At 43.1% G+C, this 23,189-nt stretch overlaps 1 protein-coding gene across 8 annotated transcripts in view; it reads left to right on the top strand.

Annotated features, from left to right (window-relative positions):
• The window catches only part of CTPS2 (CTP synthase 2), a 129,924-nt gene that overhangs the window by 97,764 nt on the left and 8,971 nt on the right, over window positions 1–23,189 (top strand). For all 8 annotated transcript variants that reach the window (XM_068532805.1, XM_068532807.1, XM_068532809.1 and 5 more), the window contains 3 exons: window positions 6,413–6,468; window positions 11,801–11,897; window positions 16,724–16,868. In XM_068532805.1, coding sequence (XP_068388906.1) covers window positions 6,413–6,468; window positions 11,801–11,897; window positions 16,724–16,868 — 298 coding nt within the window. The remainder of the gene's footprint in view (window positions 1–6,412; window positions 6,469–11,800; window positions 11,898–16,723; window positions 16,869–23,189) is intronic.

Here is a 23,189-nt window from a genome sequence, read left to right as displayed (position 1 = left end):
GAAGAGCTGCTACCTTGTGGGGGCCTTGTGAGGGCTAAATCAGCTATGCACGTGGGTCCTTAGAACAGCGCCTGGCACAGGAAAGCACTATTCCAGTGCGATGCTAGGATCGTGAACGGGGAGGGTTTATTGTATTGACCTGTGATTCTCTCAGAGCTCGGGGTAAACTTCAGTTAGTGGCCTGTGTTAAGAATGGGCTCTCACGGGGCCAGTGGGTGGGGAGGAGAGGTGAGCCGAGGGGTGGGGGGCAGGCAGCCCCTTTGTCTTGCAGGTTCTCTCAAGCCCCTCCGTTCTGGTTTCCTGGCTCCCCAACCTGCTAATATGGTCTAGCAGAAGAATGCAGAAAATCTAAGAAAAGAGTTTAAAAAAATACGATGAGAATACTAAAAGGGGGGGTGGGTGGGAATAAAAGGAGATACAAGCAATGGAAAAGCATGTGACCCAGCAGTGTAGAGTTAAAGGGAAGGACTAGCATTTTTAAACTAGAAAGTTAGCATTTTCATAATAGAAAATTGAGATAAAAGCAGAGCATGAAAAATAAAATTAGGGTAAGGGGAGGAGTTTAGATACTTAAAAGAAATGAGATGTTTTCTAAAAATTAAAGGAATGATCTGCTAAAATCCAGAAGTAAAAAATGGAGAAGGAGAAAGATACCGGACCGTGCACTTTCCAAGTATCGGTCACTAGGACACGATGGGCATCTTTTCAGTTATGCCTGTCAACACCCCTGGCAGCCAGCCGCATTTTGCACGCGAGAACCGTGTCGCAGCATGGTGAAGTCACTTGTTAGAAAGTCACTGAGCTGATTTCAGAGCCTGAACTCCTGACCACCTCACTCTGCCAAATGGCTGGACCTTAATCAAAGAGGGGACAGAAACCCCCAAACAGCCCCCAGAGCTGAGCCTCCTCGCACTGAAAGCCCCAAGACAGGCTTCCGCAGGTTTCAGGAGGAGTGTCTTGTGGAGGAGAACAGGGAGTGAAGAGCCCACCCCGGCTTCTGAAAGCCAGTTGAAATCGGGTGCTTGGCTTGAGGAAGGACACTGAATCAACCTTGGACTGAGCAGCTGGGCCAGTAGGCCCCGGTTGGGAATGTGAACGAGTTACACGGCCAAGTGTGAGAAATGCCATGGCTTAAGCTCAACAATCAATGGCAGTTGCAGTAGGCCTCAGAGTTAGAGAGGCCATAGGGAATGGTGGGGCCTGGGGCAAATTGACAAGCACTTGACCCATCAAAGGAGTAACTGCTACAGCTGATAGTTGCATGAAGGACTGTGGATTCACTGTTGCCAGTCTTCTAAATTTTTAAGAGAATCTGGAAATAGAGTTTTATGAGAAATCTTCTGATTTTTAAATGTTGGCAACTTATTTAAAAATTAAAAACTGTGTGTCTGCCGACACTATGCAAGCCAAATACACCAAAAATCTGCACTCTGGGCAGCCTCTTGGGATCTCTAGACAAACACCAGCAAATCCTTGCACATACAAAGAGAGCTCTAGCTCCTGTAATACCTAATTAGTACAGGGCAAGGTTCTGGGCAGTCTTAAAAGTGAGTCAAATTAAGACACTGGTACAGCAGTTAAAAGATATTTGTGCAAAAGCACAGCAGGTCTTCTGAGAGAGAGGTAATGAAGCCCATCAGGTAGTGATTTTAGCTTTATTGCACACTACGGGTGATTTCTTCTGGCCCCCTGGAAATAGGAAATGTGGAGGCCGGGTGAAAGGTAAGGATCGGGAGGTGTAGAATGGGAGCATATGGCTGACAGCTTCCCGGGGAGTGAAGGTGGGAGAGGAAGGGAGGGTGTAAGCTTGGGCAGCTGTCCCCAGTAGAGGCCGCAGATCAGGGAGGCGGGGCAAGGGGAGTACAGAGAGGAGCAGAGGTTACAGATGGGGGGTGGGGGCGTTACTCCGGTCCTCACTGAGGACAGATCTGCTGGGTTTTAGAGAGCAGTTCAGTAAAATGACAGGAATGAAAGCTGGGTTGCAAAGGGTGGGGATGGGGGTGTTGGATAAAAAGGGAGTCAGAGGAAGAGGGAGTGGTGGGAGCAAGAATGGGGCTGTTTACCTTTTACTTTTTAAAATTTTAGTGGTAAAATACATGTAACATAAAATTTATGATCTTAACCATTTCTATGTGTACAATTCAGAAGTGTTAGGTATATTCACATTGTTGTGCAGCTGATCTCCAGAACTTTTTCGTCTTGCAAAACTAAGGCATCTTACGCATTAAACGACAACTCCTGATTCCTCTTGCCCCCAGCCCCTGGAAACCACCATTCTGCTTTCTCTCTCCAAGAATTTGATGACTCTGGGTGCCTCATATATGTGGAGTTATGTAGCATTTGCTTTTTCTGGCTGACTTATTTCATTTAGCATAAAGTCCTTAAGGTTCATCCATATGGTAGCATGTGTCAGGGTTTCCTTCCTTTTTAAGGCTGCATAATATTCCATTGCATGTATATACCATTTTTGTTTATCCATTCACCTGTCCGTGGACATTTGGGTTGTTTCCACCTTTTAGCTTGTATAGCTTTTTGTGGGGGAAATTTTTGCTCTGAAAAGGAAAGAGAAAGGTGCAGGTTCAGACGCTAGGATTATTAACAGGAGGGTGGGGATTGGCAGGACCGTTAGTGGGTTAAATATATATTATATATGAGACAGAATCTACCCAGTAGCGAATTAGAGAAGGAGAAGGTGTAATTCGGCAGGGTTTTTGTTTCCGACGATGCTATTATATGCATTGTTGGTGTCTTGCTGCCTACACTGAGAGTATTTTGTAGGTCCTAAGACCTTATCAGGTGTCTTTCTCTAAAGCTTTGCTGCTACTTGCTTCTTAAGTGAACATTAAGCTTATGTGCAGTTAATCTCTGTTGCATTTTATTTTGTCTCCAAAAAGACTAGGACAGGAAGGAAGACCATGTCACTTTGTCATTGTTGAGGATGTCCCCCTGTGCCTAGGCTTACCACGTGGCATGTGTGCTCAATAAATCCGTCCAGAGAAGCGCTCCTAACAACATGGCGTATCTACCCCTTAGTCTTTTCAGTCCGCACCTGGATACACTCTGCGTCCAGCAGCATCCAGCATCTCGCTTGTCATTGATTGTCCCCCCTACAGCACGTTCAGTGACACTGTGGCTCAGTGGTTACTGACGAGGAATGCACAGGGAGTCACTCGGTGCTTTGTAAAAACCCACGTGCCTAGGCACTCTCCTGAGAGCATGGAAATCAGAATTCCTGGTGCCAGGGCAGCCCTGCAGTGAGAATTCTTAGTTTTTGATTTTTTTTTTTTAACAAATTTATTTATGTATTTATTTATTTTTGGCTGTGTTGGGTCTTCGTTTCTGTGCGAGGGCTTTCTCTAGTTGCGGCAAGCGGGGGCCACTCTTCATTGCGGTGCGTGGGCCTTTCACTGTCGCGGCCTCTCTTGTTGCGGGGCACAGGCTCCAGACGCACAGGCTCGGTAGTTGTGGCTCACGGGCCTAGTTGCTCCGCGGCATGTGGGATCTTCCGAGACCAGGGCTCGAACCCGTGTCCCCTGCATTGGCAGGCAGATTCTCAACCACTGCGCCACCAGGGAAGCCCCTTAGTTTTTGATTTTAAGGTGTTTTCACCTGGTAACATTCTGAGTTGATTCTCAACATATAGTTTAATGGAAATTTAAATTTTTTTCTTTTTTCATGGATATGGCAATGGATTAATTTCATGAATTCATTCTTGATAGATTTGTCAGTGATTAAGAAAGATTTTGAGTGCACAAAACAGCATTTCCAAAGTTCTGAAAACATGTTTCATCGTGTACCATGTACCCCCCCCGCCCCATATATATGCTTCATTCATTAAACAAATATGTATCGAGTACCTGCTTATGTGCTAGACACTGGTCTCAAGAATTGAGGGGATGGGTCCCTATCTTGTCTATTATCTTGTAGAACTTATGTTCTAGCTTCCATTCTTTCTGTTTGGATTTCATGGTCTAGAGATAACTATACCAATCACATGGTTTACTTACTGTTTTAAGTGTTTCACATGTTTTGATTTATTCAGTCCTTACAACAACGCTATGAAATAGAGACTGTCATCACCCCCATTTTACAGATGAGGAAGCTGAGGCAGAGAGGTACAGTAATTTGCCGAAGCCACACATCCATTACATGGTATAGTGGAATTTAAAGCCCGGCATTCTGGCTCCAGAGTCACTATACCTCCCCTCTTCCTGTCACTTCTGGGATTTCATAGCAAACACAAAGTTTGCCTTAAGCCAGGCAGCAGGCACAAGCCACGCAGGTTCAAAAGTTCGTGCAATATCCTGCTAGTCCCGATGACTCAGATATAATTCCTCAATATAATTACTTATATCCTAATTTGGAGGTTTTTGCCATTTTCCTCACCATCTCTGTTAGTATTGGCAGGCTCTGTTATTGGATTTGCTTAGTCATCTGTCCTAATGAAGGAAGGAGAGAAGACACTTTGGACTCTAGGAGGAAAAGATCAGTGACAAAGTTAGAGGTCAGAGGAGAATCAGAATCCTCTCAAAGTTAGGTCCAGATGTTTCAACTGCTTTTTCTTGTAACTTCATGGTATAAGTGTTTCCATTTTTTGCAACTGGGCATTATTGTGCTATTGTCTTCCATATGTTCTTTAATTTTTATGAACCTATAGTTTGAGTACAAAGGGCTCTGTCTTGAATGACCCCCTGGCAGTGGCATGTTGGAGTTCTCTCAAAGGAGCTCCCTGCCCCCACTATGCCCATTTTTCTTCTAAGGCACATACCTAAATACTCACTGTCATTGACATCGTCACCAGGGAACTCAGTTTGTATGCACAGAATTGCAAGTAGAAGTTCAGTCATGATAATTGATCACACTGAGTCATAGAGAATACAGCCAGTTTGCGTTTTCTGTATCCAAGTCAAAAGCTCAAGCGGGGGTCTTCCCTGGTGGTGCAGTGGTTGAGAATCTGCCTGCCAATGCAGGGGACACGGGTTTGAGCCCTGGTCTGGGAAGATCCCACATGCCGCGGAGCGACTAGGCCCGTGAGCCACAACTACTGAGCCTGCGCGTCTGGAGCCTGTGTGCCGCAACAAGAGAGGCCGCGATAGTGAGAGGCCCGCGCACCGCAATGAAGAGTGGCCCCCGCTTGCCGCAACTAGAGAAAGCCCTCGCCCAGAAACGAATACCCAACACAGCCAAAAAAAAAAAAAAGCTCAAGCGGGATGTGAGACATTCGGTCTCTTGGTTGAAACATCCTGTTCCGCAGCCTGATGACACCTTGGAGAGTCTGGCAATCCCCTGCCTGTGGACTCGAGCCCTGCTCCTGATTCTGCTGGGGTTCGGCGATGTGTTCCAGCGCTGTCGGCGGGTCTTTCCGTCCCCTGGCTGTGAGCCTGGGATCTGCGTGCTGAGAGCCGGTGCGGAGGGAATAGTCGTCGGCCCCTGTGCCTGCTCCAGTGCTGTGACCCATTTGGCCATACTGCTTCTCCACGTGCCCGATGGGCCCTATGTTCTTGAGAGGTGTCTGGTGACAGACCCCGCTCCTCTCCACCTCACACTGGGGTCACTGGGCGTCCCACTGGCCCCCGTGTCCATCGCCAGACAGGCTGAGCCCGAGATGCAGCCCTGGGCTGCGGCCCCCGCTGCGACACGGGCCTGTCCAAGCAGCCGCGCGTGTGATTCTCTGCCACACACCCCTGGTTGAGAACTGTGGGTGGAGATGTGCTGTCATTCCTGCCAGCAGCCCTCCGTTCCTGAGGCGATGCTGGTTTCCGATTGTCCTCTGCTAATAACGCAGCAGGTCACATCTTTGTGGTTACATCTCTGTCCTCGTTTCTGTTTTCTGGGGTAAATTCTTAGAGGTCAAATTTTAGTCAAAGGATAGGCATATTTTTAAGGTGGGGTTTAAACCAGTGTGGCCAGTACCATGCGAAAGTAGAGGCGGCTGGTGTAGTGGAGAAAGCGTTGGGCCGGGAGTGTGGAGGCCTGGGCTCCAGACAGGATGGCATGGCCAGCGGGGCGGGGCTTTGGGCAAGTCCTTTGGTTTCATTTCCCTTCCCTTGGTTTCATTTTCTTCTTTTGTAACATGAGCCCCGTTGTGAATCTGCGCAATGGTGATGGTGCAGATGTCACTGGGGCTCTCTGTTCTGCAGGCAGGCGTATGAAAGGAGGGCCTCTGCTGGAGTCCATGGTGGGCTTCCCTCTGTGCACTGCTGATGGCTTACTTGAGAATTGCTTCAGGGTTTCAAAGAAGCTATGGCTGTCCTATAAGAAAAGAAAATCGAGATTACTATCTAGAGTCTGCTTCATTTTTAGGCGTCTGATAGACCGATAGAGATCAAAGAGATTTCCCCCACACAGATGCCATGGATGTGGTTCCAAAGCTGATTACTACAGTATTCATTTCACTTTCATATCTTTGCAGGGAAACTTTATGGTGACGTTCCTTTTATAGAAGAAAGACACAGACATCGGTATGAGGTATGGCTGTCACACTGAATTACTGTGGAATATAGATGCTTAGTGTGAGGCGCCCCAGTGATCACAAGCGGGCCTCTGGAGAAGCTGTCCAGCCTGGCGTCCATAGTGCTCAGCGGAGAAGTGCCAGACTTCCCAGAGGAGGCGGGTAGGGGCGGGGAGACTCTGGTCTTGGCTTTCCAAAGGCAAAATCTTTAAGTATCTGCACATGGGACATTTCAGGACTCTCCGTTACCCTAACTGCTGTCTCTTAGACCGAGATAAAGTTGTTATCCTTATCCTGAACCTCCTGCCCTTTATTTTGGCAGAGTTGGGAAAAGGGTACTTGCATCTTCTGAACCAAATGCCTCTCGGGATAGGGATGTGTCTCTGGGTATCACATGATGGACTCTTGGTTTGGGAGCCTCTTGGAAGCTTAGTGTCGCATGATTAAGAGGAGTTATTGTTGAGATTGCCATATGAGAAGCCTACATTCCCCAAAATTCAAATTGTCTGTACAGGGATTAATTGGTGTACCAATTACAATACTTTTGACTGTGAAGAGTCAAAATTCCTGCTCATTATTCACTGAAACCAGCCTAAGCAATAAGGAAATTTGTTATCTCAGGTAATAGGTAGTCCAGAGGCTTGGCGGGCTCCAGGCATGGTACAGTCAGGGCTCCTGCTGTGTCTAGGAGTCCCTTGGCCCTACCCTTTTCTGTGTGTCTGCCTTGTCCTTAGGCTGGTCTCCCTCATAGTTGTAAGATGGCTGCCAGTGGCAAGTGAGGCAACATACATCTCTCCTAGACCTGATTGGGTCAATTTAGATTACCTGCCCACTTGTGAACCAGTAACCATTGCCAGGGCAGTGCTGAACCAGGCTTAAACCTGGATTCTTGCATCATTCATCTGCCAAGAGGGATGGGTTTATCATGTTTGGCTTAGACCAATTAGGACCGTCTTCTAGAATGGGGAAGATGGAGTCCCATGGGCCATATGTGGGTGGAGTAGATACCAGAACAAGCCCAGCATTCTGTTTTGAGGGAGGACAAGTGGGAGTCAATGCCAGGTAGGCTACCAATAGTGTCACTACAATTAGGGAACATAATTTGCTGAGTGTAGGCCATTTTTGGTCTTATTTCCGTTGGGAACTGGGTCAACTGGTGGGACAAAAATTATTGAGCTGCTTTGCCTAAGTGGTAACTAGAAGTTGTAAGAACTACTGTGCACGTGATGGTGTGGCCATTCATTCCTTCATACTTATTTTGCATCTCATATGTACTGGAGATGAGAGGGGGAAAGACACACATGGTCTCCCTCCTCTTAGGGAGCTTCCGTTCTAATTGGAGAGGACAAAGATTAACAGATGAAATAATTACAGATTGAGTCATATGTTGGACAAAGTACTTGTGTCTAGAATATATAAAGAATTCGTACAACTCAATAATAAATAATGGTGGGCTTCCCTGGTGGTGCAGTGGTTGAGAATCTGCCTGCCAATGCAGGGGACACGGGTTCGAGCCCTGGTCTGGGAAGATCCCACATGCCGCGGAGCAACTGGGCCCGTGAGCCACAATTACTGAGCCTGTGCGTCTGGAGCCTGTGCTCTGCAACAAGAGAGGCCGTGGTAGTGAGAGGCCTGTGCACCGCGATGAAGAGTGGCCCCCGCTCGCTGCAACTAGAGAAAGCCCTCGCACAGAAACGAAGACCCAACACAGCTAAGAATAAATAATTTTTTTAAAAAAATAAAATAAATAAATAAATAAATAATGGCAAAAGGTCTGAAGAGACATTTCTCAAAAAAAGATATATGAATGACCAATAAGAAAATGAAGAGATATCCAACATCATTTGTCATCAGGGAAATGCAAATCAAAACCATAAAGAGATACCACTTTACACCCACTCGGATGACTATAATCAAAACATGGAAAATAGAGCTTCCCTGGTGGCACAGAGGTTGAGAGTCCCCCTGCCAATGCAGGGGACACAGGTTCGAGCCCTGGTCCGGGAAGATCCCACATGCTGCGGAGCAACTAAGCCCCTGCGCCACAACTGCTGAGCCTGTGCTCTAGAGCCCGCGAGCCACATCTACTGAAGCCCGTGCACCACAACTACTGAAGCCTGTGCGCCTGGAGCCTGTGCTCTGCAACAAGAGAAGCCACCGCAATGAGAAGCCTGTGCACCGCAACGAGGAGTAGCTCCCGCTTGCCGCAACTAGAGAAAGCCTGCGCGCAGCAACGAAGACCCAACGTAGCCAAAAATAAATAAATTTTAAAAAAAAACATGGAAAATAATAAATATTGGTGAGGATGTGGAGTAACTGGAACTCTCATACACTGTTGGTGGGAATGTAAAATGGTGCAGCCACATTGGAAAATCATCTGGTAGTTCCTCAAAAGGTTAAACAGAGTTACCATATGACCCAGTAATTCCATCCCTAGGTATATTTAATTTCCCAAGAGAAATTAAAACATATGTCCACACACAACTTGTACACGAATGTTCATTGCAGCATTATTCATAGTAGCCAAAAAAGTAGAAACAACCCAAATGTCCGTCAACTGATGAATGGATAAATAAAATGTGGTATATCCATAAAATGACAGTAAAAATTGACAATAAAAAGAACTGAAGTATTGATGCGTGCTACAACACAGATGAACCTAGAAAACATTATGTGAAGTGAAAGAAGCCAGTCACAAAAGACCACGTATCATATGAGTCCATTAACATGAAATACCCAGAATAGGCAAATCTAAAGAAATTGAATAGAGATTGGTGGTTGCCTAGGGTTGGGTGTGTGTGTGTGTGTGTGTGCGTGCGCGCAGTGATAAGGGAATTGGGGGATGATGGTTAGAGGTGTAGGGTATTTTGTTTGTTTTTAATTTTTGGCTGCTTTGGGTCTTCGTTGCTGCGCCCGGGCTTTCTCTAGTTGTGGCGAGCGGGGGTACTCTTCGTTGCAGTGCACGGGCTTCTCATTGCAGTGGCTTCTCTTGTTGCGGAGCATGGGCTCTAGGCACACGGGCTTCAGTAGTTGTGGTGCACGGGCTCAGTAGTTGTGGCACATGGGCTTAGTTGCTCCGCGGCATGTGGGATCTTCCCAGACCAGGGATCAAACCTGTGTCCCCTGTATTGGCAGGCGGGTTCTTAACCACTGCGTCACCAGGGAAGTCCTGGTATGTGAATTATATTTCAATAAAGCTGTTAAAAAAGGAAAAATAATTACAAATTATGAGACCTAGCCTAATGTTAAAAATGAAATAAAAGCATATGAGGTTAAGATTGAGAAGGACAGGTGGGACACCACTTTGATTTTCGATGAGGAAGCACTTTCTGTGAAGGAGAGGCTGAAAAGTTTGGGAAAGGGCGGCTGATGAGATGAGTGAGGGAAGGGGCCATGAGCCAGGTCATCAAGTTGTCATCTATAACCAGTGTTTTAGTAGAAAAGTGGTTCCAAGCTTCTCTTTAGAGCGTTTATGTAACTGTATATAAAGAAAGCTTTTGGTTTAGTCACAAGGGAAATAAGATAGTTTCAATCCTCAAGCAGATTTGTGATTTAGGGAGAGAGAGTTAATTACACATAACTCAAGGGAAGAGGCAAATAAAGGGACAGCTATCAATAGCTAGTCTCAAGGTTTCAAGACAGATATCTGTGTCACAGTCCTACTTTTTTTTTATTATAAAAATTATTTATTTTTTTATTATATTATTTATTATTATTATTATTAACTTTCAGGTGTACAGCATTGTAGTTCAACATCTGTATACCCTACAGGGTGATCACCACCAGAAGTCTAGTTACCATCCATTATCATGCAGTTGATCCCCTTCACCCATTTTGCCCAGCCCCCCAACCCCCTTCCCTGCTTGTCACCACTAATCTGTTCTCTGTGAGTTGTTTTTGTTTTATTTTGTTTGTTGGTTGGTTTTGTTTTGTTTTAAATATATATTTTTAAAATTTATTTATTCATTTTTTTTGGCTGCATTGGGTCTTGGTTGCTGCACGCGGGCTTTCTCTAGTTGAGGCGAGAGGGGGCTGCTCTTCATTGCGGTGCCTGGGCTTCTCATTGCAGTGGCTTCTCTTGTTGTGGAGCTTGGGCTCTAGGCGCGTGGGCTCAGTAGTTGTGGCTCACGGGCTCTAGAGCACAGGCTCCGTAGTTGTGGCACACGGGCTTAGTTGCTCCGCGGCATGTGGGATCTTCCTGTACCAGGGCTTGAACCCCTGTCCCCTGCATTGGCAGGTGGATTCTTAACCACTGTGCCACCAGGGAAGCCCTTGTTTTGTTTTAGATTCAACATATGAGTGAAATCATATTTGTCTTTCTTTGATTTATTTCACTTAGCATAATAGCCTCACGGTCCATCCATATTGTTGCAAATGGCATGATTTAATTCTTTTTTATCATGGCTATTGTAAATAATGCTGCAATGAACATAGTGTGCATATATCTTTTTGAATTAGTGTTTTCATGTTCTTTGGATAAGTATCCAGAAGTGGAATAGCTAGGTCATATGGTAGTTCTACTCTTAATTTTTTGAGGAACCTCCTTACTGTTTCCCATAGTGGCTGCACCAATTTACACTCCCACCAGCACTGCAGAACTTTTCTCTACATCCTTTCCCACATTTGTTATTCCTTGTATTTTTGATGATAGCCTTTCTAACAGATATGAGGTGATAGCTCATTGTGGTTTTGATTTACATTTTCTTGATAATTAGTGACGTTGAGTATCTTTTCATGTACCTTTTGGCCATCTGTATGTCTTCTTTGGAAAAAGGTCTATTCAGATCCTCTGCCCTTTTTTTTTTGGTGTTGAGGTGTATGAGTTCCTTATATATTTTGGATATTAGCCCCTTATCAGATATGTGATTTGCAAATATCTTCTCCAGTAGGTTGCCTTGTTTTGTTTGTTTGTTTGTCTTGGCCATGCTGTGTGGCTTGCGGGACCTTAGTTCCCCAACCAGGGATTGAACCCGTGCTCCCTGCAGTGGGAGTGTGGAGTCCTAACCACTGGACTGCCAGGGAATTCCCCGCCTTTTTGTTTTGATGATGGTTTCCTTCGCTGTGTAGAAAGTTTTTAGTTTGATGTAGTCTCACAGTCCTACTTTTTGAAACTCATCTTTGGACAATAGAAGGTGGGCCTCCCAAATTTAAGGGCTGTGATTCAACTATTTATCAGGTTCATCATGAATTTAAAAATAGGCTTTGAGATTTGAATATAAATAGAAATTAACTCCTAGTTAGCGCATCACCGAAATGGAAAATCCACCCAGTTGGTGGAGGACATTTTCATAAGCTGATATGTCTGTATTGCTCTGCTGTCCAAAGACACTTACTGTCTTGTTTTCCCAGGTGAATCCTAGCCTGATCAACCAACTTGAGCAGAATGACTTAAGTTTTGTAGGTCAGGATGTCGACGGGGAGAGGATGGAAATCATTGAACTAGCAAGTAAGTGGGCTCTTCATTTTTGAAAATTTTTGTGGTGATTGTGGTGAGCTAATGTCTCTTTGTCGACCGTAAGCATACAAAGATATAACTTGAGACCCATTTTATTTGCTCTCTTTCTTTTCCTCTCTCCTTTGAAATAAATATGCAGCTAAATAGAAATAATATGCACTAAATATAAAGTGCATGAAAAACTAGAGTGCTTATAGTACTAATCATTTTGGGGCCTATTAGAGTGAACCTGCCATAAAATGACGTAGTGTTCGGAGCCTACCAGATCTACCAGTAGTATGCTTCCTAGTGTCCTTGCCCCCTTCCTGGGGTGTCTCTTGTTGCAGCTTCTGGGTTAGGCGCTCTGGGAAAGGCAGGCAGCCCACTGTTGAGTAGCACTCTGCTTTCTCCCTCCTCTGAGGAAGAATGGCCCAGTGCCCTCCTCACTACTGGTGACTGACTGTGCAGCACATGTGACAATAATTTGTTGGATAAACCATCCTCATTATTGAATGCTTAGTGTGTACAGGATACTCTAAAAATGGTAGCATCATTTTCTAGAACCTGCCTTTTCCAATCTGTATACTTTAGGCTCCAGATAACCCGAACTACTTACTCTTCTTCTAACTTTCCTACTGTCTTTTCCATTTTAGTCCATGTCACTGTTCTTCTACTTCAAACTCCTTTTCTCTGTCCCTTTCCTTTTCTGTCTCTCAACTGTTCAGGTACTTCAGAAGTCCCGAGCGGGGAGGAGTACTGAAGTTGGGAAAGGCTTCTTTGACCACTGTAGCATGTTATCCAGACCCAGAAAGAAGGCAAGCAGTGGACATTGAGTGTGCACTCACTAGATGCTTCTCACCAGACCCCTTGCTAGGGACTCTACGTGCCTTGTGTAACTTACAAGGCAGGTGATGTTATTCCTACTTTATGGAGAAGGAGACCCGAGTGCAGAGAGGTTAAGCAACCTGCCAGGGCCATCCAGCCAGTCACTGCTGGGGCTGGAGCTAAACCAGGTTGGAGCCTCCTTCTGCCACCACCTCTGTGGGATTTTATTGTTCTTCTTGTTTTCATTGGACATTCCACTTAAGATTATCAATCCATGCCTGAAGTTTTAAATTAGAATATGAGGATGTATTTTCTGTAGTCCTTGTGATGGAAATGCCCATCATTTACAATTTTTATAGTGTGGATCACTGTTTGGTGTTGAAGTCTCTTAAGTCTGGCATGTGAGAGGGCAGAGAAATTTCTTATGCAAATTACTATTTGTTTACTTTGTTCAAGTACTTATTCTCTTTAATTCTCCTGTCTCTCATTATTACCAGCAAACACTTGGAAGCTTCTTCATCGCAAGGATTTAGTTTCCCATTGACACTTTCAAATTTCATGTGGGTTGGAAAGGAAATGAGACCTGCTGTAAAACCTTGCAATTTTTAAAAAGCTGACTGCAAGGGAATTCATTTTATTAAGGAAAATTTCCCAGAAGATTTTGATCTTAGCTACCCTTATCACATCCATGAATCACTACATTCCTGAAGGAGTTCTAAAAGGAACAACAAAGCTTGAGATTAGTATAATGTCAGAATTTGTTTCAAAGCAATTAAGAGCATTATTTAAAAGATACTTTGTCTGACTGATAGAACATCATCAAAATAAAAAGTTTTTAGTCTCTTTCCTCATATTGGATTTTTTGGGTAAAGTGATTCAGAGCAACGATCCGTTGCTCAGCTTCTGTCTCTAGTGGTACAAAAACACAATTATTGTCGGCTTCTTTCAGAGACATCCCTAGATGCTGTGCTGCAAGATTCATCACATCTTTAATTTAAAGCGGCATTGTTTTCTTTTCTAAGGGCAGGTGGTTTCTCTTCTTCTCTTCTTGAGGGGACACTTTCCTGGGAGAAGGTGGCATTCCTCTCACCAAACTTTCATACCTGAATGTCCTTCTAATTCAAGGAGGCTTCTTCTTGGGTATGATGTAGAGGGTTTCTACACTGGATTTTTCTGGATTCAGAGCTGTCCAGTAGAATCTGCTGCAATAATGGAGTATTCTGCCCTGTTCAGTATGGTAGCCACTAGCTGTTTGTGGCTATTTAGCACTTGAAATGTGCTCAGTTAATTTGAGTGAGTTTATTAAATGGTTACCTGTGGCCAGGGGCTACCATTTTGTATAGCAAAGCTTTATTATTTTTTTTCGGGTTTCCAACTTTTCTTTAGTTAAGTAAGGAGTAAAAATTAAAACAAACGTGAAAAACTACTATCTGATACTGCCACTATTTTATAAAGAAGACTCAAAAAAGGAGAAGGATCATCATCGTCATCATTTGAGAATTGAAAGATCAATCCTTTGCAGAAGGGAACAAATGATGATCTTATATCAAAGCTTCTGAAGCGGGCAGTGAGCGCCGTAGGACACACCTGGCCCCACGGGTGCAAAGGGAGGCGTGAGCTAGTAGTCAGACGATGAAAGCTGAAACCCCAGCTAGCCGACCAGGAGCAGGACAAAGCTTCTCCAGGCTTCTGCGTCTATACCTGGACATTTACCCTACTTCTGAAGTCCTTTCCTGTTCTAAAGTTCCATAACCATTAGATGAGAACACTCTGCTAGCCTGCTACCTATTTTATTAGGATGAGGGTTAAGCTTTAAATGATAACCTTAAGAGAGTGGACATTGCCATTCAATCATCATTTCCTTACTACTGAGCAGTAGTTTTGGGTCTTCAGTGGTAAGTGATGGGGATTTGTGATTTTGAATTCCATACTAGACTTTCAGATCACTTGATAAAGCATCTCATTGAAAGATTTAAAGTTATATTTACTTCCTCCTATAAAACTTGTATTTTATCATCTTCAGTTTGATATGTATATGGCCATTAAAATGACTTTTAAAGTAAGGAATACATACTGACCGTGCTTTGACTATAGCAATTATGGGATTAGAGAGTTGCCCAATCTCTAATTAGGAGTTGCTTCCTAATCTGGGAATAAACATAGTTTTTGAGAGTTCTGAGTGGGGAGAGGAATTTTGTAATCTTAGAAAATTTCTACCCAGATTTGGAAACGTTGCCCATTAATTTTTACCATTCCCAAACAAGGGATTTCAGATACCTGAGAAAAGCTACTTTTCTGTTCCTATTACATCTAGGAGAACTTGAATTGCTCATATAGGGGCTTCTTACAACCCTCAATATGTAATAGCTTTATTTGTCCTCTGATAATGTAAGAAATATGTGTTCATTGTAAAGGTTCACACGATACGGAGAAGTATCAATATAAGGGAGAAAATAAAAATATCTTGAACTCTCACCCCTTGAGCCATAACCACCATTAACATGTTGAAAGGGCATCCTTTTATCACTTGGAGACTTTTCATCACAAGAGATACGTTGGCGTAGGCTGAAATATGAGTGCCTTTTCAGCTTCATGGTGCTATCCATGATTAATATCCAGCCCAGAGCTGTGACTAGAAAAGCAGTTATATCTGCTGCATTCCCAGGGGACCCATCCCTTGGGAAAGGAGACCTTGTGGGAAATGGCCTGAAGCCATCTAAGAGAAAGAGTGACTTACAGTTAGCCTTAAGTATGAGGATACCAGGGTGCTGGGAGGGGACCTTTCCCCCCTACCCTCTTGAGTTCTTGTGGCTAGACTAATAATAAAATTGACCCAAGACAGATAAGCAGGAGAAAGACAAATTTTAACTCGTGCAGATGGAGGTCTCATAGAAATGGGGCCTAAGAAGTGGCCAAAGCAGGCAGCCTTTATACTTTTTAGACAAAGAAACAAAAAATATGTGAGGAATTAACAGGACAAAGAAACTTAGGCTTTGGGTGCTTAATTAGTGAAGAATCTAAACAAAGTTTGGGCTTGGGTAGTAAATTAAAGAAGTCACAAGATGTGTTTATATAGGCTTCTCTGCCCAAATTCCCTGTCTCTGGTGATAAGGGTATCCTTCCACTTCAGAGGCAGGAAGTACACCTTTCACAAGAGAGATTTATTTCCTGCTTTCAGGAGACTAGGTGGGGTGTGTGTCAAAGTGTCCCTCTTGCATCAGCTCAATCTTTTTTTTTTTTTTATTTTTTGTTTGTTTTTTTTTGTTTTTTTTTAATTTTTTTAAATTTTTTTTTGTTTTTAATTAATTCATTTATTTATTTTTGGCTGCGTTGGGTCTTCGTTGTGGTGCACAGGCTTCTCATTGCGGTGGCTTCTCGTTGTGGAGCACGGGCTCTAGGCACAGGGGCTTCAGTAGCTGTGGCACATGGGCTCAGCAGCTGTGGCTCGCGGGCTCTAGAGCACAGGCTCAGTAGTTGTGGCGCACAGGCTTAGTTGCTCCGCGGCATGTGGGATCTTCCCGGACCAGGGCTCGAACCCGTGTCCCCTGCATTGGCAGGCGGATTCTTAACCACTGCGCCACCAGGGAAGTCCCCATCGGCTCAGTCTTAAGTAACTTTAATTCAAAATAATCAATATGCCATTTAGGCATGTTTTGGGGTGGCCTGCCCTGGGCCCCACCCATGGAAATGGTACCATTGTATGTCTGTGAAGGGTCTAGATAGCGGGCAGATTTGGGGAAAGCAGATCATTTTCCCATTCAAAAACTTTTGCTTAACTTTGCTCACTCTAACACCTTGCACAAATAAAATGCTGGATCTCTTATTAGTGAGATGTGTTTTGCAATTTGAAATTCTACTACCAAGTTGGATCATGAAAATAACTGGCTATGATGGTAACAAGTTAAATAATCATCTTACCATTTAATGAGTTTTCTTATTTAAAGATAAGAAGACCTTTAAAGCTCTTCTCATATTTATCTGCTTCAATTGCATTATGACTATTCTCATTTCAGATCACCCCTATTTTGTCGGTGTCCAATTCCATCCTGAGTTTTCTTCTAGGCCAATGAAGCCTTCCCCTCCATACCTGGGACTATTACTTGCGGCAACTGGGAATCTGAATGCCTACCTCCTTCAGGGATGCAAGCTGTCTTCCAGGTAACCAGCTTACAGTTCTTAGCAGTGACTTGAGATGCAGTTATCAACATCTTAGGTTTCTCATAAAATTTAATATCATTGTAGGATTTTTTTTAAAAGTGGAGAATCATTTTTTTCCCCTCTTAACAAGCATACTTTTTTCTCTTAATGAAAATGATTTAATCACATCTACAATGGTAATGTGTCAGCTTTCCAAATCATGCTGATGCTGAGTATTGTTTTAGAGATTTTTGTCATTTTGATAGGTTAAAAAAGGGATTTTCTTTTGTTGACTTTTTGATTAATAAATATATATATGAATATTTTATACGTTTATTGGCTTTTTGTTTTATGAATAGCCTGTTCATATCCTTTGCCCTATTTTTCCTTTTGCTATTATCCTTTGTCTTTTTTTTAAAAAAATTAATTAATTAACTAATTAATTTTTGGCTGCATTGGGTCTTCGTTGCGGTGCGCGGGCTTCTCATTGCGGTGGCTTCTCTTGTTGTGGAGCACAGGCTGTAGGCGCGCGGGCTTCAGTAGTTGTGGCCCGTGGGCTCAGTAGTTGTGGCTCACGGGCTCTAGGGCGCAGGCTCAGTAGTTGTGGCCCGCGGGCTTAGTTACTCTGCGGCATGTGGGATCTTCCCGGACCAGGGCTCGAACCCGTGTCCCCTGCATTTGCAGGAGGATTCTTAACCACTGTGCCACCAGAGAAATCCCCTCCTTTTTTCTTAATGATTGGTAAGCTCTTTATATATAAAGGACATTAATCCTTTGTTAGGTTACAGATACTTTTTCAAAGCGATTTTGTTTTTTTTCTAAGTTGTTAATGAATTTCATTAGTTTTTTTTAGTTTTATCTTAGTTTTTATTTTCCCTAAAGTTTTAAATACTTTATGTAGTCCTTATTCATGTATTTTTTATTTATATGTGGTCAAATCTTTTACTTTTATGGATTATGTCTTCAGTATCCTGCCTAAAGTTTTTCCCTATCAAAAGATTATTATATAAATAATTACCCATTTGTTTTCCACTAGCACTTTTATGGTTTCTCTTTTTTAAAATTTTTTGAATTGAAGTATAGTTTATTTACAATGTTGTGCTAATTTCTGCTGTACAGCTAAGTGACTCAGTTATACATGTATATGCATTCTTTTTTAAATTTTCTTTTCCATTATGGTTTATCCCAGGAGATGGGATATAGCTCCCTGTGCTATACAGTAGGACCTTGTTGTTTATCCATTCTAAAGGTAACAGTTTGCATCTAACAACCCCAAACTCCTAATACATCCTTCTCCATCCCCCCACCCTGGCAACCACAAGTCTGTTCTCTACGTCTGTGAGTCTGTTTCTGTTTTGTAGATAGGTTCATTTGTGCTATATTTTAGATTCCACGTATAAGTGATATCATATGGTATTTGTCTCTCTCTTTCTGACTTACTTCACTTAGTATGATAATCTCTAGTTGCCTCCTTGTTGCTGCAAATGGCATTATTTCGTTCTTTTTTATGGCTGAGTAATATTCCATTGTATTTATGTACCACATCTTCTTTATCCATTCGTCTGTCAGTGGACATTTACGTTGTTTCCATGTCTTGGCTATTGTGAATAGCGCTGCTATAAACATAGAGGTGCAGGTATCTTTTTGAATTATAGTTTTGTCCAAGTATATGCCCAGGAATGGGATTGCTGGATCATGTAGTAACTCTATTTTTAGTTTTCTGAGCAACTTCCATACTGTTTTCCCTAGTGGCTGCACCAATTTACATTCCCACCAACAGTGTAGGAGGGTTCCCTTTTCTCCACACACTCTCCAGCATTTGTTATTTGTAAACTTTTTAATGATGGGTGTTCTGACTGGTGTGAGGTGGTACCTCATGGTAGTTTCAATTTGCATTTCTCTAATAATTAGTGATGTTGAGCATCTTTTCATGTGCCTGTTGGCCATCTGTATGTGTTCTTTGGAGAAATGTCTATTTAGGTCTTCTGCACATTTTTCAATTGGGTTGTTTGTTTTTTTTTTGGTTGAGTTATATGAGTTGTTTGTATACTTTGGGGATTAAGCCCTTGTCCATGGCATCATTTGCAAATATTTTCTCCCATTCTGTAGGTTGTCTTTTTGTTTTTTTTATGGTTTCCTTTGCTGTGTAAAAGCTTGTAAGTTTGATTAGGTCCCATTTCTTTATTTTTGTTTTTATTTCTATTGCCTTGGGAGACTGATATGGTTTCAATTTTATATTTTCAATTTGTAATTTATATGGACTTTATTTTTGGTGTATTGTGTGAGGTAGGGAATCTGCATCCCCCTTACACTGCCCCCCCACCCCCCACCCCCCACCCCTGCCAATGAAGTAATTTAGATTTGTTTCAGGGATTTCTGTTTTGTTCCATTGGTGATTTCATCTCTTTTTTCTGAATCCTTACCACCCTTGCCATTATCATAGGATTATTGTAAATCAAGCCCGTATCTACCCTACTCTCATTTTTATTTAACATTTTAAAAAAAGTGTTTTGCTCTCTTCTGGAGGACCTGTATAATGATTTTTAGAGTCAAGTTTGAATAAAAAAATCCCTTAGGGATTTTCATTAAAATTTCTTTATATTTAAATACTCGTTTGGGGAGAATTTACATCTTTACTTCCTCTCATCTAAGAATATTGTATGTAATAACTTTCAAAGTGAAAGGAACTAGCCAGAATCATGTGCTTAGGTAGGGGTTATTACCACAATAACTGGATATATCTTGTTTAGAAGATTACCATTGTGGACCCTCATCCTAGCAAATGAGCCTGGCGATATTGCATTTGAGGACTGCCAGGATCGCTGTGTGGTGTGTCTGTGTGTGCTTTGTTACACAAGCCTGCTTGTTTGCGATATTACCTGCTAGGAGAGACTCACAGCTCTCTAGCATTTCCTTTAACTGTGTGTTCAGATGGGAACAGCTTTACATATTTTGCATGTTGGGCCTCTTAATGACTTAATGATCACTCCCTGCACTCTTGAACCAGTGCAGTGGTTCTCACACCGTGCCTTGTGGAGCTGGAATCCAGGCTGCCATGAGGAGTAGACTGGGATGGGGGGCGTTTCCAGGCTCTTCCCTGCTTCAGCTTCCCTACTTCAGTGGCGCTTCAGCTCCACTTTTCCTGGCTCACGTGGCCTGGTTCTGCATGAGATTGCATATGAAGATGAGCTTCCTGTGCTGTGAGGCTGCATGGCTTACACAGCAGATTGGACATGCCAGTGTGGTCCCGTGTTGGATATATGCTCTGACCCTTCCCAGCCACTTTATTGTCTCCATTATTTCAGGTGCTCACACGTGAAAGGAGGATGACAGTGGAACGAGTGAGATGGCTGGGAGAAATAACACACACATAATCGTTCATGCATAACTATCTGGTTGTTTGCAAGCATCAACTAATATAGAAATGGCGTCTGGTTTGTGTGGCCCGCCCACCTGTGTGCTGGCTGGCCCGCCAGTTCTTGCCTGGGGCCTGGTGGTCTCTGGGTAAAGCTCACCAGTAGTTTCTGAGAAAAGTGACTGCTTGCCAGCAACTCCTGAGCGAGGCACAGTGTCTCAGAAAGGAAGGATAGATCTCTTAACAAGACTCTGATGCTGGGATTGGGATCACAGCTGACTAGCAGGCTTCCATGGTGGTCAGAGAATTCCTGTCTATCAGCCACCAACTGGTGCGGTCCTTAAGAGCAGCCAGCATCTTATTTATCTTTGTCTCCCTGGCTCCCTAGTATGCAGTGGTTGCTTACTACCCATTACAGTACTAAATGTAGGTAGCAGGGGAGGATATAGTCTAGTATAATCTTGACACCTTGCAGGGGGTTTTCCAACTAAGAATGGTGCCCATGACTTAATCCAGTGGCAGACCCTAGGATTCCAGAGGAACCTTGCACTTCAGCTCCTCTCTGCCTGGCTCCGTGGTGTTAGTGAGCATTGAAAAGCAAATAACTGCTTTGATGGCCAGGCTGTAATGTGAGCTGAGTTGGGACTGTATTTCTGTCAGACAAGATTACTGTCTGTAATCAATCCTAAACAAATGTGACAAGAAATATGAACACTAGACTAATGACTTCCTTTCCCAGAAATTGGCTGATATTATTTAAATGTATGGCACATGTGCAGCTGATGTCTTTAAAACCCACAATGTAAAAAATCCTTGGCTTTGAGCCAATACACCTGGGCTCTAACCTTTGCTTTCTGCTTCGTGGAGAACATTTATCTTTTATTGCCTGGGAAATTGCAGTAACAATATTATTTTGGGATCTAGAGCTGGTAAGCTGAACTCTCAGCTACTCTGGTATCTATAGAATGGCAGCAGTTACGGAGACCAGGTCCACCACCTGTGGTGGTCTGTTCAAGAGGCATAATAGTTTTAGGATAGTATTTTTAATTTTTTTTTAGGTTTTTATAAGCTACTCAGAAGTACTTGCAAAATCAAACTAAGTCTTGTTTTGGGGGTCCCCCAAGACCACCCACACATTCAATGATTGACTAGAGGTAATCAGAATATAGTTGTACTCATGGCTAAAATTCATTTCAGTGACAGAGTAAACATACACAGCTGGCTCAGTAAGGGAAAGAGGTATAAGTAGAGTCTGGAGAAATCTATCTGCAGGTTTCCTATGTTCTCTCCCTCCTGTGAGAGGTCACACAGAGCTCACCCTCCCTCCAGCAGTAAAAATGCAGTGTGTAATGTTTATGCCCAGAGAAGCCCATTTGACACTTAAGAGTTTAGAGTTTCTATAGGAGACTGGTCACATGGGCATTCTCTGCCTAGCAACCACCCAAATTCCAGGCTCCCAGAAGGATAGCAAGCGTTCACCACAAATCACCTTGCTTGTACAAACAGCCTAGGCCCAATGAAATGACCTTATCAGTTAGTAATGGAGAAAAGGTTCTGAAAGCTAAGTTCTCCAGCAAGCAGGCCCTTCTAAAGATAGCAGCCTCAGGCCTGCTGTGTTAACTCTTTTGCACAAGTCCAATAAACCATTTTTAGAATAAAGAAATCCAATGGGAAATTATGGTCCATTAAATAAATCATTGTAATTACTTGCTGACATCTCTCCCCTGGTGTCTAAATATAATTTGTCCCATGTTTAAACGGTATCCACAAATTTGCATGGCTTTGCTGGTGTATGATGTAATGGAATGAGACTGCTTCATATAATTGTAATAAAAAATTGTAGATTTATACTAAATAGAATATCCAAAGGTTCTTATAATTGCGAGTTTTTCAGTATCTAGAAACAAAGCACATGATCTTTGTCCAGAATTCCATTTTTTTTTTTTAATTGCAGTATAGTTGATTTACAGTGTTGTGTTAGTTTCTGGTGTACAGCAAGGTGATTCAGTTTTATATATATATTCTTTTCCATTATGGTTTATTACGTGATATTGAATATAGTTCCCTGTGCTATACAGTAGGACCTTGTTGTTTTAGAATTCCATTTTTAAGCAACTGGAAAGAGAAGAGGGATGGGAGTCTAAAGTTCGTAGGTTGTTTTTCAGTCCGCGTGTCTCTGGGGCTGCCCTGCAAGGCCCTGAGGTGCAATCACTCCACACCGAGGTCAGGAACGACTTCCAGTTTTTATGATTCCAACATTTATCATGCCCCTCTGTCAGGTCAGAGTAAAACTCTTGTGCTTAGATAGTGCTTGTTCTGTGTGTTCTATGTCTGAAAGCAAGAACTGAAATGGAGTTCAGTCCACAGTTCACAGAAATGCAGCTCTTTTGGGAAACATGTTTTTAAAGTATAAAACTGGAATCTTAAGACATGTGAGTAGCATTTTATTCTAGGTTTTAGGATCTTAGATTCCATGTCTCCACCCAATACATACTATCTCTTATGCAGAGAAATCATCTTTTTGTGGCGAGACAGGAGGCAGGCCGGTACAGAAAAAGGAGGGAAGTTAACTCCACCATGAACTGTATTAGCTTGATCGTTTCAGACCAAACTCAGAAGTTGAAACTACTTCATAATCGGAGGGTCCTTAAAGGAAGTACAGAGCTGGAGTCAGCGCCTTCCATTTCCTGAGCCCGGGTGTGCTCCTGGGATCTGAGTCCCTTCTCTCCTGCAAGCTCGGGCTTCCCTCTTCACTTTTCTCTTTGAATCTCGGCAGCAGTCAGGGAGCGAAGGCACCCATTTCCTTCGCCATTGTCTCTGATCTCTCTCCCGTGACTACTGGGCTTTTCCTTCTAAGTGACATGCTGGCTTCCAGCCTGGGAAGATTTTGTTTTCTCTGGACTTCTAGCTGAGGCATTACAGAAAATTGGGAAAAAAGGAAAAAGGATCCATAAACCTATAAACCTAACATAGTCACTGTGCTCGCT

The sequence above is a fragment of the Eschrichtius robustus genome, chromosome X (assembly GCF_028021215.1).
Source record: "Eschrichtius robustus isolate mEscRob2 chromosome X, mEscRob2.pri, whole genome shotgun sequence".
In the NCBI taxonomy this organism is placed as follows: Eukaryota; Metazoa; Chordata; class Mammalia; order Artiodactyla; family Eschrichtiidae; genus Eschrichtius; species Eschrichtius robustus.
This window is presented reverse-complemented; position numbering and strand designations above follow the sequence as displayed.